Genomic DNA, 19,474 nt, shown 5'->3' with positions numbered 1-19,474 from the left:
CCTAGGAAGTGACCTTACCTGTTCCCGCTCAAAAATATCTCGCAAATGCTCCAAACCCAAACTCTTCAGAAACTGACTGATGTTCATATCCAGAATTGTAACTAGAGAGAGAGAGAGAGAGAGAGAGAGAGAGAGAGAGAGAGAGAGAGAGAGAGAGAGAGAGAGAGAGAGAGAGAGAGAGAGAGAGAGAGAGAACTATTATGAAACATTTAGTGGTTAAATTACATTTACTAAGGTTTACACATTACACACAACAAACATATAAAACTAAATAAAACAGTCCAAATCAGCGCTTATCTAAAGGCGTATTACATCAGAAATGACCAAGAGAACAGTGACTCATGACCCGGCTTGATTCTGCAAATTATGATTCTCCGCTGGATAAAGCAATCCAGCTTCTCGCTAGTAAAGTTTTGATGGATGTGAATTGCAAAGGTAAAGACGATTGCAGTGATGTACAGTAAATACGCGAGTCTGTTACATTGATGCGCAAACAAACTGTGCATGTATGATCTCTCGCCACACTTGTATTTAAGTACATATCAGCACATTCACGTCATCTCCACAAACATTTACGATAAAGTTTTTATCTGTCATGTGTATGTTGCTGTGTTTAGTAGTTGTGAATGAATGTGTACTGTAGTAGGTAAATGCAGCCAGGTCAAGGCAGTTGGTTTAGGCTTTTTGGACATCGCCATGTGCTCCTTTTCGGTACTGCAACTTGACATGCCTAAAACTTAAGCTACCCTGAATTCTGAAAAGTTTTGTTCTGTAATATTTGTATTTCCTGTGTGTGCTTTGGTGCGCATGTATGAATTATATGGACTCCTTATATCATTTGGTTATTAGGTGTCCTTTTGGAATCTCCAAATGTGCTTTTTTAGAAAGACTCTTATTTATTTATTTTGAACATAACTAGCAGAATATACAATTTTGTGAGAATAATCAATCAATCTGATAGTTTACCTTGCTGGATATAGCAAATGATGACAAAATAAACTTTAAACAAGATGAATTAATGAATTAATTTTGCAATAAGTATGTGATTAATCATGATGACACACACACACACACGCACACGCATACGCACAGTGGTATTTGAAAAATTGAAAATGGTACTGGATGAACTGGTATATATCACCAGCACTAGTATGTAGTATTATATATTACTCCACCATGTATGACTATTATTATTATTATTATTATTATTATTATTAAACATTTCACTACAAAGTCTGTTTTAACTGCTAACAGGTAGAAAGTTCTGCCAAAGGTAATCCTACTATAATTTATTTTTCTTATAAATGTAATCCCATTTAAGTTACTATTCTTATAAAAGATCACTACTTTTGTTAGTATTTCAACTCGTATGTTGTATAATTACTCAAAAACAACTAAAAATGTTATATCCAACAACAAATATTTTGATCAAAAATGTATTAGTTATGGCAGACTTAGTTACAAAAAAAATGACATCACATGATCTACTCACTTTCCCCCTCCTTCCTCTCTGATCCAGTAGCTCCATCAGCGGGGCCTGAAGCTCCAGGTACAGCCAGCTCTGCCAGGGGCCCAGCCAGATTGTCTATGCTGCTGGCGGCAGACAGACAGGAAGGTGTGGATGCTGGAGAGATGACAGAGGCACTGACCACCGTGGCCTGGGGCTTGAAACAACTAGGCAGCGCTTCAGGAGGCATGGCATCAATCAGCAGCGCCCGGATATCATCAGCCTGGAGATTAGAAGGGACAAAAATCAGCACTAACTTCTTTAAGAAATCTGCATCTGATCAGTTCTTAAATGCAACTAAAAGCATTTAATACTCATGTCACAGAAGCAAGCCACATGGGCGAGGGGATAAACGAGATGGTAGTTGTACACAGCATTAATTTGGCTTCTTGGTCTAGAATTGGACAATAAAAGCTGAAACATCTGTGTCATTAGCACCTGGCAAGAGCACAGCCACAAGAGCCCAATTAGTAAAGGTTACGGCAGATTTACCATTTGCTTTCGCACAAGCCTGAACACAGGGGATGATGGTTTAAACACCTCAGCTTATGTGTTTAGAAGATAAATGTCCCAATTTCTCAGGATAGTCTATTCCACCTGAACCATATGAGATCTTACAGCCATAATAAATAGCCCTATAGAGCGAGAGCATTTTATAGAAGTTGGGGTTACATGCAAATCCGGAGCTCTGTTAAACGTATGGCAATATATACATTTGTGCTTAAATGTCCATGAATAAGAGTCGATGTAAAAGATATCCATGCATTACCGTCGCTAAGTCCAGCGGTGTCTGTCCCTCCTGGTTCTTCATGGTGGGGTCGGCCCCATGGGCCAGTAGCAGAGCACAGAGCTGCGTTCGGCCCTTCTGTGCAGCCTCGTGGAGGGGCGTGAAGGCCCATTTATCAGTGGCATTTACACAGGTGTTGTATTTGATCAGCAGGGCCGCGATATCCACATGCTGGAATGGAAGACAGAGGCTTATTAACAAAATTAATGTACAATCTACAATCTTTAAAGCCTTTATGTTAATTAAAAAAAAAAAAATCTGCTTTGGTGTAAATGTTTGCCTGGTTTTAGACTTCAGATACTGAATTGTCACTAAGTTATATTTGAAAGAGGTCCATACCACTCTTCTAACGCTTCACGTGAACAACAAAACAAAATGTAAACTGTCATTCATTAAAATTATAGACATCCTCTCGATCTCTAAATGGCACAAAAATGGTAAAAGTAGCAATGACCAATCTGTGAATAAATTGAATCAAAACTTTCAATTTAAAATTATTTGATTCACTCAAAATAATCAAAGGATCCTTCTTATTTAATAAATCAGATTATAAAATAATTCGCTCATGAATTTGACTAATATAATTTTTTAGTTGAAACATTTAGTGATCAGGTGGTAGCAGTTAGCTGACTGGGGGAGGCATTTTATATATATAAATATATATTTATATATATATATATAGGGTTTAGTTTTTTTTTCATACAAAGCTATTGTATGACTATGTAGTTGAAAGCCAGTGCCAACATTTTTTATCATTTCCACAAAACTTTCATGGCCTCCAGAATATTTTGTTGTTTGAATATCTGAACATACAATATATAACAAAATGCATTTTTCTTTTTAAATTCTTGTTTTAAAAAAGTATTTCAAAAAAAGTTAATTTATTTTATTTCAGTTTGTTTTATTCCAGTTTTAGTTTTTTGTTTTGTTTCAGTAATATTAGTACTTCAGTACTCCCAACTTATAATTTAATATTTATATTTTACTTCACATATTTCAATTAATACTTTTTGTTTTAGTTAACACAGGTTGACACCATAAAGATAACTAAATAATGACAACATTTTTAGGTGGACTATCCCTTTAAACAGCATATGAGAACCATTCTAACTACCAATGGAGAGCACAGGCAATGCGTGTGTGACTGAGCTGTCCTGAGCCGCCCTCCCGTCAGCAGCAGTGACTGTATGGAACTGAGATCAGCTGCCTGTGTTTGCCGCGCGCTGACAGCCTCTGCACAAACAGGCTGCATATGAACAGAGGGAGGCACACTCAAGGTCAGCCAGCCTCGGCCGGCCGCCAGCTCTCCTCTAGCCAATCAGAAAAGCTTGGGCCACCTGCCAATCCGGTCGCAGCAAATCAGAATCTCCCAGCCCCGGTCACAGAGGTCCTGTTTCTTTGACAGCAACAGAGCATATACGAGTGTAGTTGAGGGCTGGAGTCAGGCTAGTTCTGATCCAGCATGTTTATGTAACTGCAATCTGCTCCCATCCATCTGCATGGTCTAATCACATCCCTGTATACCTCCAGAGAGCAGATGCTGATAAATACCTCCAACTACCATCACCTGAAATGAGTTTCCCTGAATTCGCTTGATTTGATTTCCAGAAAGAGTAAAATCCTGTATTAGAAGAGTTCGGTGCAGTGTGGATTAAGGATTGTCTGGGTAACGGCTCACAAATGGCATCATCTCTACATCTGGGTTGTTCGCGAGTGGAAATGCAACTGAAACCACCTGAAAGAATCATGAGCCGCAGTGACGCATTAAAAGTGCATAAGCCAAGGTTCTGTGGGCAGAACAAACACAGATGTCCAAACAGTTTTTGCATACAGCCACACACTGATTTCCTCAGTCACAGGAAGTGAAAACAAAGTGCTGTGTCAAAGCACAGAGGGGTTCAGGTGAAGCTTTGCATTTGTTCTGGGAGGGAAAAAAGCCCCAGTGTTTAGTTTTCAGGAACAAATACATGGATTATTCAGCATCTACATCTGTTTGTGTATATCTGAGGTACCCACAGCACTGTTTCCTACAAGACCTGACATGACCGGAGGCCTGACATGTGTCGGCTTAACAGATGGATGTATGTAGTCCCAGACACACTGAAATAGTCCTCTTTTTAATCAGCAATTGCACTCACCCCGTATGAGGCTGCGTTGTGGAGGGGAATAAGGCCACCTTTGTCCTGCGCATTGACATCTGCCCCATGCTCAAGTAAATACTCCGCTACCTCCAGATTGTTATAGCCAGCTGTGGAGAAAAGGATACAAAGAAATGTAGATCAATCCCACCAATCCATGGCATGTATCACATATGTACATTTCAGTGTTTTTAAAAACGTTGAAACCTAAAAACAAATGTTCACTGTGGCAGTAAATTATAAAGTGGTTATCAGGAGGGTGCCACTGAGAATTATTATAAACCTGAACACTGAGAAATCAAATTTACATGAGGATGAAGATCGCACATCTAAATGATAATTCATCTACATGGACCCAAACCCCCAATTTGTAGCTATAAACTGCTGTTTTCAGTCAGATTTACTAAATTATCTTTTTTTTAAACAAATAGTTTAGTAGTTTTTTGTTGCTTCATAATAAACTGCTTTTTACTCTGTGGGTAAAAAGGTTTATAATGCATTATCCACTTGTTTTCCTGAGATGTCAATATTAAAAATTGTAGAAAAACTTCACTTGGCTTTAGATGAAAAACCTAAACTTAAGTTGACTTAACAACAAACTGAAATATTCGAAGTAATAAAATGAATAAAAGCTAAAGCTAAATTGAAAGATGAAGTCATAACAATGGCAAAAGCACAACATTACTAAACCTTAAAATGTACATATAAAAATATAAAAGCTACTATATAAATACTATTATTAAATACTATAATAGTCTACAGTGGTGGCCTAAATTATTAGAACACCTGACAGATCTGAAAACATTGACCTTTTTTGCCTCCAAAAAATTATTTAATTTCATAATGTACATGAAACAAGCAGATGGTTTCTCTGACCATCAAAACCAGATGAAGTGAGTCGTGCTGTTTTTTTTTTGAAATCGATTTTTAACTTTAATATTTGAGATGTTCACCTTCTGCAGCGATCACAGCACTACTTCTCTCTGGCATAGTCTCAAGTTTCCTCTGAGAGCATCAACAGTCAACACTAATGTTATCCCATGCCTTCTGCAACTGAGCCAAAGGCTTTCATTTCAATGTACAATAGATCTGTTTCTGTTTATTTTCCAACTCGCCCCAAATGTGCTCGATGGGTCTGAGGTCCGGACTTTGAGGAGGCCAGTCCATCATTTTCAATGTTCCAGCAGATTCCTTCCGTCGCGTAGTTCCGGCAATAGTTAGAAAAGAATGCTTCGGGTCATTGTCCTTTCAGAAAATAAATCCAGGCACAATAAGACGACTCCCAAATGCCAAGTGTTCTAATAATTTTGGCCAGCACTCTATAAATAACACTGTTCCAGCCCACAGTCATAGTTTTTTCCCCTCAGACTTCAAGCTAATTTATTAATGGTTCCCAAATTCAGACTGTCTGTCTTGGGTGATATTCCCACCATCACCATCTCAATGAAATTTAATCTGTTTCTATCTTCAAAACTCAATTGAACTTAATCTATTAAACTCTCTTCAGGCAGTTTTATATGACTGACTCCTTGTGATTGCAATTATATTTATTAGTCAGTGCAAGGTGGAAGCAAAGCGGAGATGGGGTGTTTTCTGTCGCTGCAGATAAACTAAGAGATTCAATCTGGTGGTCAGCCTTTGGCATTGGACAAGCTGACGCTGAGCTTTACCCAAAAGAACCAGACACTACTATTTTCAGCTTTAACTGTCTTCCTCTTTCCTATCCCTCTCAATCTCGCTCCAGACATACATGACTGCCCTACAGGACAGTTACTAATTAAAGCCCTCATCATTACAGGCTCTCTAACAACGCACAAAACCAGCTTTGAGAACCTCCCTAATGAGAACATGCTCTCTGTCTCGCACCACACGTACACAACTCCACCGCGTGAGCTGGGTTCATCAAACGCTTCTTGCAGGTTCTCCTCAAACGACAGGCATTTCTTAGCAGCGTTTCTCACTTCCTCCCTACAAATGTGTCATGTGTTTGGCCATATCGCTCGCTCTTTTCTCTTATCTTCAATAAAGCAGATATGTTCTCATTAACACCACGATAAAGAATTTAAAAATATATATTTACAGTGTGGATATGGTGTCAGCAAGTTGTAATAAAGTCGTGAAAAGTCAGCAGTCATTTTCCATATATGAGGAAAAAGTGTAGACCGCATCAGCGAGCTCAATGCTAATGAGCGAAAACACGCTGCATTTCTAAATGAGGCAATTAGCGTACACTACTAGTCAAAAGTTTCCCATTTCACTTTCCCATTCTCTTTGATATTCTCCGAACTTTTGACTGGTAGTGTGTATATGTATGTGTATATATATATATGTATGTGTATATATATATATGTATGTGTATATATATATATATATATATATATATATATATATATATATTTTTTTTTTTTTTTTTTTTATACTTTTAACGAAAATTAAAATACCTTTTTTTGATATAGTACACTAATAAAAATGTTATTCCTTTAAAAATTAAAATTTGATTTATGGGACATTGCTTCAGCCCCTGGCTTACACCTCAGTCCCCTCACGTATCCATAAAATGAATAGTTCAAAAATTGCAAGACAAAGCATCAGGAATTTCATGCGCGAGATCCACCCAGCCAGAACGAATAGACCTTACGATACTCCCGGCAGGCAAACAGCAGTCGAGTGGCGTGTTCTAGGCAAGGGTCACAATCATTATGTTAGTCACAGCCCATTGCACCGGTGGAAATAGTGAATGTGTGCTAGCTAGAGTAAAATCATCTATCTGTATCTCTGCCTGATGGTTAGGGCCGTCACCCACCTGCTGCTGGCCTGGCCTGGCAAGATAAGTGGACGGACCAGAGCGCCTACTCCATCTGTTCAGTGACATTTGCTGATCTGTGCTGTTCTGCACACAGCATGAGTCCAGCTATGAGACGCTGGCATGGCTGTAGTGTTGTGCAAATGATGATCCTGTAGCAGTGCTCTCCTACTCTGAACTCAGATCTGCTGTGGGTCAATCTTTTGTAGTCTGTACAAGGGTAGCAGTATAGTTTTCTTGCACATGATCATATTATTATTATTATTTGTTGTGGGCAAACAATGGCATCAATGACAGCAAACAAGTTGCTGTCATTGATGTTAATCAAGAAACAAATAGTAGATTTATTATTAAAGAGTACTCTTATTACAGAGTTCACACCAGTTCATCTTATTATAAAGTTAGGAAAGGTGTCTGATATTATTCAATTTCTGTACATGTATAACCGGTAGGAAGGCCACTAATAAATATGGCATTTATTATAATGGATAAATTAAGTTCTTTTAAATTAAACGTTATTTTTAAAGCCTAAAAATGTTGAAATGGTATAGCTTTCAATTAAACCGTATTGTTGAATGTCTATCAATAATGTTTTAAAAAAAACATTTTCATAGAGACATTTTCATAAAAGCAGTATTAGTATATTAATAAAAGAGATACTAATACTAGTAATACATCTTTCATAAAAAGTATTACAACAAATATTTAAAATATACTGTATTTAAGTAGTTTCTACATTAATTTGGAGGGTAACTGAAATTATGATCATGCTTGTTATAAAATAACAACAGCAATATAATAATAATAGTAATTATTATAATTAAAAAGCTGCTTGACTTTGGCTTTGACATAATAGGAATACTAAATATTAAAGACATAAATAAAAACTGTTACTCACTACAATTGAGTAATGGATAAGATTTTCATTCCATAGCTGCAAAAAAAAAAAAAAGTGTTCTCTATAGTCACAGACCAAACAATGCACTTGGGCAATTATATTCCATGTTCTCACGAATACAAGAACACCCATGAATAAGATGGGGGAAGGCCCACATAAAGAGATTATTCTGAATAAGACTTTATCAGGGACATGAGCCATACAGAGAATATTGTTGTGCATGTAAATGTCGGTGACGGTACGAACAGTGTGGAAGTCTTAGACTGATTTAATATTTGGCAAGGAAGCCTTTGAATCCCCGCCTGGAAGCCAGGCTTACACCGTGCTCAGAAAGGGATGAGAGCCAAGATTTAATTCAACATGTCGCCCTTTCTTTCCTTCTGGGTTTCCTTGCACTGCCTCTGAGGTGGGATGATATATCTTACACACTGCTTCAATGCTTTTGTAGAGACGCAATTCTCTGGATGGTGGTACAGCTTGATTTTTCCATTTGAAAGAGAGAAGTGTTCTCATTTCTTTGCTGAAAGTGATGGCTCAGAAGGATGCAGAATGATTTTTCATTACCTGCCAGGTGCAGTGGAGTCGAGTTGCGTCCCTGTGTGTCTCTGCAGTTGATGTTCTCCAAGCTGCACAGTTTCTGGACCCGGGCCAGGCAGCCTTTTTTGGCGGCATCCAAAAGCGCTGCATCTCCTCTCAGCAAGTCCTGGATATCTGTGTCTCCCTCCTTCACCATGTCCAATGGAGTGTTTCCATCCCGATTCTTCTTGGTGGGGTCTGCTCCATGCTGAAGGAGATAAGGACATTGAGCACAAATACACACAGAAGCCCAAAGGCTGATCTTTCATAGTTTTTTTTTCTTCCAGAGGATACAAGAAGATATTTTTAACTAAAATTAAATATGACATAGCAGCAGATTTTATAATACACAGTTAAAAATTGTTTTTACTTTACTGCTGGCAATGTGCTTTCAATATAACTTGGCTGCCTATACTAGAAAGGCACAAAAAATTGAAAACTGTGCTAGCTGGCAAAAAAAAAAGGAAAAAACACTGTGCATGTTGCTGTCTAAGGCCACTCCCACCAGTCTGCTATGGACACACTAACCAGACTCAAATACCTACTAGCCAAAGTAGGAAATAGTTCTTAGTGAACTTTTAGAAACAACTGTGTTGGCTTGTATTGCTTCTCAGTGCAAGAATTCAAAGGTTAAACATTTAAAATCCATTGACACTAAGAACGATAACTATAAAGATAACAATGAAGATATAGTTCTGAAAAGCAGAGTCCACACCACAGCTATAACGATAACAATATAGAGGAACGATAGCATTAGGATCACTTTCAGAAAGATTTCTTCCAGCTGTTGAACGACAAAACATTGACAGCCAATAAGAATCCATTGGAATTCAAGACGCATTTGCGCATTTAAAATGCAGACGATATTGTGAAGTTAATCACAGGTCCAGAAAAAAACACCCATGTTTGACAAGTTAACCCACCTTTTTTAACAGAAAAAAAGAGTATATGTAAAATAATTGGTCATATGCTTGTAAAAAATGGTGAGAATTATTTACGGAGATAAAATTACCTCAGGTATCCAGCGCTAGTTTCGACAACATTGTCTTGCTTCCTTTGAAGTAGGTCTGGACGATTAATCGAAAAGTAGTCGAAAACTGAAATTTTGAAGCTCTAACCGACTAAATTTTTACATGTTATTTCCAGGTTATTTAGGTTTTTAATCCAGTTAATACTTTCCCCTTAAAAAACATCCTCCACCCTGTCCAGTTAGCGGCATAGATGAAACTCGGAAGCAAACTCAAAAACAGGGTCAACACCATGGTCAACACACACAGACAGCGTCCTCACCAAAAGTTTGTCAATTGCACATTTAAAAGTCAAATAAATAATGAAAAAAGTGACTTTTGCTGACAAACAAATGTGAATTTCTCATTTCCGGTATCAGAGAACAAGTAAACATTATCCATTTAAATATGCTACAAACATTGTAGCAAAAAAAGTGGGTTGAAAATCTGGAAAGTTACACTCTAAGTAAAGCCATTCGATCAAATTACATATTTTAGGAACAAGTACTGAATTGAATGGTTAGGGTCCATTCATATTTAGTTGCCAGTAGAGTTTAAAATAAAAGCTGAAAGCTCATTTGTCAATCGAATTGGAATCAAATGTAATCAAAGATTTTGTGACTAAGAATCAATCTCTCTGTTCAATCATTCAATCCTCTAAATTCAATTTAACAACTTAACTTTCAGATTTTAATTCAGTGAACATGAAATGTAATTTTTTTTCTTCAGCTTCAACCTCAGCAGTTCCACTGTAGGAAATAAAGTGACATTTGAAGGCTAATGTGCATATTCCTTACAGCTTTAAAGCTGAACCTCTCTGTGACGGTAACCAGAGGTGCCATAAAAGTAGAAAGTGACTGCTCAACGCCAATAATCCTGAAGCCCCTGCAGCGCTTCACACTGCATTTAAAAACTTTACAGAGTGATAAAAACAATTAACAACTCCAGGCTGTCAGACGTCTAAAGAAAGAGTTATCACTTGGATTAACAAGTGTGCCAAGTGACATGAAGAGGTCAGTGCTGAGCCAGCAGGAGTAGTGATGACGGGTACCTTCAGAAGCAGTTTGCAGATCTCGTATTTGCCCTTGGCCGCGGCCTCGTGCAGCGGGGTGAACTTCCAAAGGTCTGCCACGTTGACCGACGCTCCGTGTCTGACCAGCAGTTCTGCCACTTCGTAATGGCCATACGAGCAGGCATTATGCAGCGGCACCAAACCTCTGCCAGCAGAGAGGGAAGTTTAGAGAGAAATAGTGACAAGAAGATTACAGATGATCTCCTGGTGCTGTTAACTCGTGTGCTGACTTGGAGCTGCGCAATATACGTTGAGAATCCTTTTGTTTCAAAAAGAGATCACGATTCTGAACAGACAACTAAACAAAACACAATTTACTAGAGGTTCAAAATGTTAATTACTGCAGTCTATTTCAAATGTAGCATTATTCTGAATGAATTATAAAAAAATAAAAATAAAATAAAAAGGTTTGTTTGAATTAATGATTCAATGGCTCAATGATTCAATGATTAATGATCAAAGACTCACTCATAAAATGTTACTGTATGATTCAGCGTTTCTTTAACTAATCACATGGGCCCTATTTTAATGATATTTTCACAAAATACTCTTGCTAGTTTGCAGACGGAAAAAAACGGTCGGCCCGCCAGGCGTATGGTCAAAAAAGGTTGTACCGAGTCTCATAATGAGTTATGGGTGTGTTTTGGGTATAACGTGCAATAAACCAATCAGAGTCTCATATCTCCTTCCTTTTAAAAGCCAGTTGCTCTTGCATTATGGTGGATTCACTATTTGCATGGCGGAATTTGCAAACGGAAAAGGCTGAACGCTTCTCCAGAGAATAATCCTTTTATTTTAAATTACTTAAAAATATTTGTGTGCTGCTGTTTGTGTAATAAGCAGTGTACACACGTGTTGTGAACCCGTTTATAGGGGCATGTTACTAACGCACCCTTTAAATAACACAAAATACTGCACTGTTGTCTTTAGACCAGGTTTTTTTGTTGGTCTATTTCAGTTGCCTCAAAATAGCAACTGTTTCTGATAAAGAACTGCAGGAAGTCTCACCCTTTGTCTTTGGCGTGAACATCAGCGCCGTGGTGCAGAAGGTACTCAACCACAGCCACACGATTGTAGCCAGCGGCAAAGTGGAGCGGCGTGGAGTGACGACCCTCCAGGTCTCGACAATTCACATTCTGAGGGGAGCAAAGTTGCTGTACAAGACAAAACAAATAGCATTAAACTGAAGGCAAATTGATGAGTGATGAGTGCTTAAATACTTCCAAGAATTAATTTCATTTGATCTGCTTTTATAGGGTAGCAGGCCAGAATTATGGCAAGCGTCAATAGAGATTCTGATTAATAGCCTGACAAAAGTCTAATTGGTGCTCTGATCTAATTACTTTATGCATAATGAGTCTTTAAGATAATGAGGATCTGATTGCATCAAAGGCATCCATCCATACAGACAATTTTATCATCCGTTTCTAAATCACTATCTTCAGGCTTACAGTACCAATCAAAAGTTTGAGGTTAGAAAGCTTTTGATCAAAAGTCTTTTGCTAAAATTATTTTAATTATATAAGTAGTTTTGTAGACAAATATATTACAAATACACAAAAAATAGCTGGCTTCTTTAAGACAGAAAGTTTAAAGCATTTATCACAGTTCATTAACATTTTAAGTGCCTTTAGTGTAATTTTTTTATCAAATTAATGCAGCCATGTTAAATAAAAGCATCATTTCCTTTAAAAAAAAAATCCAAACTTAGACTGATGCATATGTAACAAGATGCTGCGTTTGTGCGTATGCTGGCTCAGCACTTTCTCTCTAACACACACACACACACACACACACGGTCGAAGGTGAGGTCTTCTTACATCTACCCTGTTCAAGGACACGAGTACAGAACAAAATACATTTAAGAGCTGCAAGCTATGTCCTTGAAAAGTTAAATTGTCTGGGATAAAGAAACTAAACACATTCAGGGTTTTATTCCAGACAAAAGGCTATAAAAGAAATTCAATATTCATAATTGCAGATATATTTTCATCCCCATGTAACCTGGGGCTGCTTCGTAGGACTATATTAATGAAAACAGTTGTAAAGGTTATTACAAAGCATCTAAAACTAATTATCCAAGTTTTTCACAAAACAATCTTTTTTCAAATATCTCTTTCTAGAGAGTTATATCTCATAAGGATTCATGTTATATATTGGCTCTAACATATTTTAAGTTTCCCCGCCTCCCCTTTCTTTCCAAACCCTTGGCTCTTAGACAAGTAGTCGGCCATCCTGCCTATCTTTATTTAAAGGGGTCATGAAATGTTTTTTAATTCTTTTATACTGTTGTTTGGGGTCAGTTTATGACCTGGTTTAAAGTCGAGCTCTTGGAATGCTCGGTTTTTATGAGCGTGCCCTATTGAAGACTTGGAAGTAAATGCCCACTGATATGATTGGATAACAATTTTGCATATTTTAATGAGATTCGGCTCTCTTGCGCGTTAGGATTTGTTTTGAAAACCCACAATGTGGAGAAACGGCAACCGGAATGATTCGCCAACAGAAATGTATTTATCAAACAAACACAATGATTTATCTCTTATCCACCCGCAATTAATTGGAATGTTGTTTTTTATTACTTGCCCGTCCCAATACATCATTGGATATAAAAATTATCCATGCATAGCTAACACACACACACACACACACACACACACACACACACACACACACACACACACACACACACACACACACACATCAACAAAACTTCACCTCAGACAAATCAGGATGTTTAAAACTTCCGCGATTGTATTTTTCCTTCAAATTACCAGTCAAGAAATTGAACAACTTAGACTGGGTAAACCCAGCCTGATTTGCCGGCGATTTGATTTTGCCTGGCAACTCAGTCTGGAAACCTGTACATTCATTTCTACTGTGTCTGTTACACTTTTGAGGGAACCAATCACACAATGGCTTATCCACCTGGCACGCTATTGGCGGTTATAACACAACGACAGTTAGAGAAGTGATGGGTCGTTGCCCGTTGATTAAGCCTCGTGCTCTGATTGGTTGAAGGACTATCCAATTGCATACAGAGTCATTCAAATAACGCTCATTGATCACGCCTCTTGTGCAGAAGGAAATACAGAGCAGACTCCCCAGACCCCCAGACATGTTTAAAACAAGTATAAGTGTTATTGCTTGGAAGTTCGATCCAGTTTAGCTCAACGCAGGCCTATATTGTTTATGTACAACATGTCAAGTCATTACATGCATAAGTCGGTGTACAGGGCTACAGAATTAAGCATTGGTCTCGGGGGAACTTTTTACTGCATTCTGACATCACGGGGACACACATCCACATATCTCTGGTTTGATGAGTCAGCTGTCAATTAAAGTTTTTCTTTGGCTAACAAGGAAGTTTCAGCTGTGAAACTTAAATTATATTATTATATTACGATTACCTTTTATATATCAAAATCTTAAGGGAAAATTGATTTCTCAATTCATGACTCTTTTAAAACAAAATTAAGACCTCTCACCTTCACAGTGTCCAAGTCTCCCGCTTTTGCTGCTTCTAAGAGTCTATAATCCACATCTGAGTTTCTCACTGGAATGTTTTCTAACAGACACAAGCATAAATTAACATACATTTCCATAACTGTTAATGCATAAGGATACAGAACATCAAAGCCCAAATAAACAATCCCAAACCCCAGATTCAGTCTGTACCGTTTAGGATCTGCTGTACAGCTTCATTGCCCATCTGTGCAGCTGTAAAGCCCTGCAGAGAGACGATGGCGGGGTCGGCTCCATAACTCAACAGCAGCCTGCACGTCTGCAAGTGTCCAGCTAGAGCCGCCCGGTGCAACGCCGTCTGACCTAGTGTGTCAACAGCATTCATCTATTTAAAAAAAAACACCAAAAAGGATAGAAAGGAAGTGAGCAGCCTGGAATCTCCTCCTCCTCACTGATCAGTGAAGTGCACATCTGAATGCAGCCCACAGAGCAAAACTGAGCTGTAAGTAAACTTGGCCTCTTTTGAAATGAACACAAATATGAATTAATCAGACAAGCCCCTGGGAAACTTCTACACTCCTTCAAAGCCTATCAACATTGCAAAGTGAAGAAAGAAAGGGACCTACCGCGCAATTGTGCGTGTGTACTGTATGCATTGTAGCATATGGCATGATTACGGTTCAATATGCTATCTTAAACTTGTTATTTTTGAAAACTCAAAATAATGCTTTACTAGAAGTACAATTTGTAGATGATGCAGCCCTATATCAAACACACACTGGTTTTGCTCACAGTGCAACCAATTCTGAATTGTTTATAAAATAAGTGTTTGGCCAATAGTAATGCATAATGCTAATTTTGAGATAAAACAGAAAATGAAATCTCATTGGTTTGCTGGAAAACTTACCACAGTGTGTACAAAATTGGTTGCATGACTTCATATATCCTTGCATTGTTTCTCTATATTTCAAATCAAACACCAGATCAAATCATATTTACATCTGATAAAATTTCTGTATTTCCTGCCAAAACTTGCTCTTTCCATCAATGCTCCAGGACAAAATGTTGGTGCATTACTATATACCATTGAGTGTGATACTATATACAGAGCTGCAAATGATAAAAGCGGGAACACTTTACAGTAAGGTTACGGGGTGATGAATTGAGAAATCAACTTTTCCTTGAGCTTTTGATATATAAAAGGTCATGTTAATATAAGATTATCCTGTAAATTTCAGAGTCGAAAACGTCCTTGCTAGTCAAAGAAAAGCTTTTATAGACACCAGGCCAAGAAAATTATCGTGTTCGCATCTTGACGTCATCGACTGACGAAACACCGCCTCTACAGAATAATAAGCACATGTAAATCAGTAACCCCGCCCACCAACTCATCAGATTACGCTAGCCAGCAGCAATAAACATGCCGAAGAATATAGCAAGATATTGCACTATTCCTGGTTGTGGAAGAACACAGTCGCTGCATAAGCTTCCTTTGGAGCCTAATATTAGGAATGTGTGATTGAACTTTATTTTTAATGAAGTTCCAGCTGACGTGGAGATGACGGGGAGGTGTTCACTTCATTTCACCGTGGGATCATTTGTAAACAAATCTCACAATGCTATTCTTCTATATTGGATCCGACAGGAGGAACGATGCAACACAATTATGTGAGTAATACATGTTTTTTTTTTTTTTATATAAGTAATAGTATTGCATTGTTATAGATCATTTTGCTTATGTGTCTAACAGAACATAGCTTTAGCATGCTGGACTCAGACATGTATGGGCCAGGGCTCGCAAAGCTGCCAAAACGGAAGCCCGTCGGCAAGCCAATGAATCTTGTAATATTCCTTTCTTGTTCTGCTATTCTCTCTCTCTTGACTTGACATTTGAAGGCCGCGCTCACGCATGTTTATGTGGGCGCGCGGTTCGCACTTATATCGAACAATCGTGCGGGCTATGTAATACAAAATTAATAGTCCAGTCAATCGCAGGTAGATGAGAAATAAATCATTGTGTTTGTTTGATAAAGACGTATCATTCCGGTGCCGCTTTCAAAATGTGAACTTAACTGACAGGGGCATAGATATGACAGGAGCTGAAGCTCATTAAATATGCAAATCTTATCCAATCCTAGCCGTGGGCGTTTACTTCCAAGTCTCCAGTGCGGCACACCCATCAAAACCCAGCGTTCAGGAGAGAGCCTCAAAACCAGTGTAGAAAATAGCCTATTACTTATTAGTTATGATGTTTTTAAATGTAAAAGTTTGATATTTTTTTATTTTTTCGTGTGTGTGCGTGTTGTAAATATAATTTATTCTCCCCAGTGTTCAATCAGCTTTGACATATTTAATTATGTATATTTGTGATTTTAAAAAAATTTATTGAATCATTTGAAATGTATGATATTTTTACCTTTTATAAAGGGAATTTTCCCCCTAACCTTATTAAATAAAGGCTATACTTCAGGTTTCATTTTATATTGTTAAATTAGATCAATACATTAAATTAAAATAAGACAATATAAGGGCTGTTACCAATCAAATAAAATAATTTACACTGAAAAATTACAACTGCATTAAATAAATGTTTTGAGATTTGTAGTTTTGAATAGACAAATAACAAACGTTGGAAAGTACCGGTATGTTTAAACATGAAACTAAACCTCCAGTAGGTGGCAGCAGGTGGCCGTCTTAAGTGAGTCATTGAGTCGTTCATTCAAACGATTCATTCAAACACTGAATCGTTCAGTTGCTGTGAGAAAACTTACGGTAGTGTTGTGAACGATTTTCGCTGCTGAAATAGAACAAACACTAAATATTGCATCTAAAATGTAAGTGACTAAGTGAATGTTAATGTAAAGTTTATGGAACTGTCATATGAAATCAGTGTCACTTTCAGTCGTGATTGTATTAAGGAAACAGCTTAAATGCTTGTGTTGTTTCTCCTCGAGAGGCTGCATGAGTGTCAACAGCACGAACTTGTTATCGTCATTTCATTATATATGGTTATCCACTATTGATCGGCACTTGCACTAAATGAATGCACAATCATTCTTGCATTTTGGTGATTCGCTAGCGTTAGTTATTTTTTGTTTTAATCAGGCTCTTGTCCGTTGGGCAAGTAAAATTCTCTTTCACTTGTCCCTTCAAAAAATCCACTTGTCCCGGACAAGCGTTAATGTCGAGCCCGACTACTATTCAAAAATGTGGAAGGAAGTGTATGTAAGATTGTGGCCAAAACTGGTACTGCAATCACTATTCTCTTTCCCCCTCCCCCCTGACTCGAGGTTGCCAGATAGGCTTCAGGATCCAGCAGGAATGTTTGTAGCTGCAGCTGTGATAACTAGAGCATATTTGGCAACCCGGGTGCCCAAACACTACTGACTTCATGATTGGTCCATAGGTGGAGGGAGGAGCTTCAGGCCAAAACACAACATGTCAACATCAGTTGAGGGCTGCAACAACAACTTTTAAATGACAATATCCTGGCTGGACTACTGTTGACAGTGATATAAGTATTTGAAATTAAAATTATTTCTTAATGTCTAGTGACATATCAGGTCCATTTTAGGATTAATTGAAATACAATTCTTACATACGGTTCCTTTAAATTAGTACTTTTATTGTGCATTAATAAATGCATAAAACTAATTAAAACTCTATTTTAAAAAATGCTGTAAATGCTGCTTTTGAATGTTCTATTATTCAAAGAATCCTAAAAATTTTTTAGCATGATTTCCACACAATTATTAAGCAGTACAGCAGTTTTTTAACATTGATAATGAGAAGGAATGTTTCTATAGTTGTAAATCAGCAAATTAGATTGATTTCTGATGGATCATGTGGCACTGAAGACTGGAGTAATGATGCTGAAAATTAAGCTTTGCCATCAGGAATAAATCACATTTTGAAATATATTAATAAAGAAAACCCTATTCTTGATCAAATAAAAGCAGCCTTGGTGAGCATAAGATACTGAAAAATATAAGATACGTTTTACCCAGACTGTGGAATGGTAGTTTACAATGGATTTTCTGGTTATTTATGTGACCTTTAGGCTGTCCAAAACTACAAACTACTGAACAGATTTCAGTATATGCCAAAAACATGCACATTATTGCCAAAAGTATTGGGACACCCCTCCAAATTATTGAATTCAGGTGTTTCAATCACTTCCATGGCCACAGATGTATAAAACCAAGCACATAGGAATGCCGACTGCTTCTACAAACATTTGTGAAAGAATGGGTCGCTCAGTGAATACACGCGTGGTACCATGACAGGTTGCCACCTGTGCAATAAGTCCAATCGTAAAAATTTCCTCACTATTTAATATTCTATGGTCAACTGTTAGTGGTATTATAACAAAGTGGAAGCAATTGGAACAACAGCAACTCAGCCATGAAGTGGTAGGCCACGTAAAATCACAGAGCGGGGTCAGCACATGCTGAGGCGCACAGTGTGCAGAAGTCGCTAACTTTCTGCAATAGCTACATACTTCCAAACTTGTGTTGCCTTCAGATTAGCTTAAGAACAGTGCGTAGAGAACCTAATGGAATGGTTTCCATGGCCAAGCAGCTGCATCCAAGCCTTACATCACCAAGTGCAATGCAAAGAGTCAGATGCAGTGGTGTAAAGCACGCCGTCACTGGACTAGAGCAGTGGAGACGATTTTTTCTTAAGAGTGATGATCACGCTTCTCTCTCTGGCAATCCAATGGAAGAATCTGGGTTTGGCGGTTGCCAGGAGAACAGTACTTGCCCGACTGCATTGTGCCAAGTGTAAGGTTTTGTGGAGGGGGGATTATGGTGTGGGGTTGTTTTTCAGGGGTTGGGCTCGGCTGCTTGCTTCAAGAGAACGGAACTCAATGTGAATGGGGTGAATTAGTGGAGCAAGGCCTTCTCATCTAATATCAGTGATCCAACCTCACAATTACGCTTCTAGAAGAATTGTCCAAAAATCCCATAAACACACCCCTAAACCTTGCGATAAGCTTTCCCAGAAGAGTTTAAGCTTTTATAGCCGCGGCCAACTCCATATTAAACCCTACACATTAAAAATGGTCTGTCATTAAAGTTCATGTGCATGCAAAGGCAGGTGTCCTAAAACTTTTGGCAATACAGTGTACTTCCCTGCCTGTTTGAACAAAGCCAAAATATCAATATAGATCTTCAGCTAATAAGCAGCTTCCATCGTCAGCTTATTTCTCAGTAACTTT

At 38.0% G+C, this 19,474-nt stretch overlaps 1 protein-coding gene across 6 annotated transcripts in view; it reads right to left on the bottom strand.

The window, feature by feature from the left end:
- tnksa (tankyrase, TRF1-interacting ankyrin-related ADP-ribose polymerase a) overlaps positions 1–19,474 on the bottom strand; it is a 118,568-nt gene that overhangs the window by 11,488 nt on the left and 87,606 nt on the right. For 4 of the 6 annotated variants that reach the window (XM_067424337.1, XM_067424339.1, XM_067424342.1 and 1 more), the window contains 8 exons: positions 14,467–14,638; positions 14,277–14,356; positions 11,797–11,942; positions 10,768–10,933; positions 8,698–8,917; positions 4,433–4,542; positions 2,277–2,465; positions 1,493–1,730 (listed from right to left, as the gene is read on the bottom strand). In XM_067424337.1, the coding sequence (XP_067280438.1) occupies positions 1,493–1,730; positions 2,277–2,465; positions 4,433–4,542; positions 8,698–8,917; positions 10,768–10,933; positions 11,797–11,942; positions 14,277–14,356; positions 14,467–14,638 (1,321 nt within the window). Of the gene's footprint in view, positions 1–18; positions 102–1,492; positions 1,731–2,276; positions 2,466–4,432; positions 4,543–8,697; positions 8,918–10,767; positions 10,934–11,796; positions 11,943–14,276; positions 14,357–14,466; positions 14,639–19,474 lie in introns of all 6 variants that reach the window. The other 2 variants (XM_067424338.1, XM_067424340.1) reach the window with 1 other exon arrangement.

The sequence above is a fragment of the Pseudorasbora parva genome, chromosome 18 (genome assembly GCF_024679245.1).
Source record: "Pseudorasbora parva isolate DD20220531a chromosome 18, ASM2467924v1, whole genome shotgun sequence".
Classification (NCBI taxonomy): domain Eukaryota; kingdom Metazoa; phylum Chordata; class Actinopteri; order Cypriniformes; family Gobionidae; genus Pseudorasbora; species Pseudorasbora parva.
The sequence above is the reverse complement of the archived record's forward strand: the minus strand, read 5'-3'. Positions and strand labels throughout refer to the sequence as shown.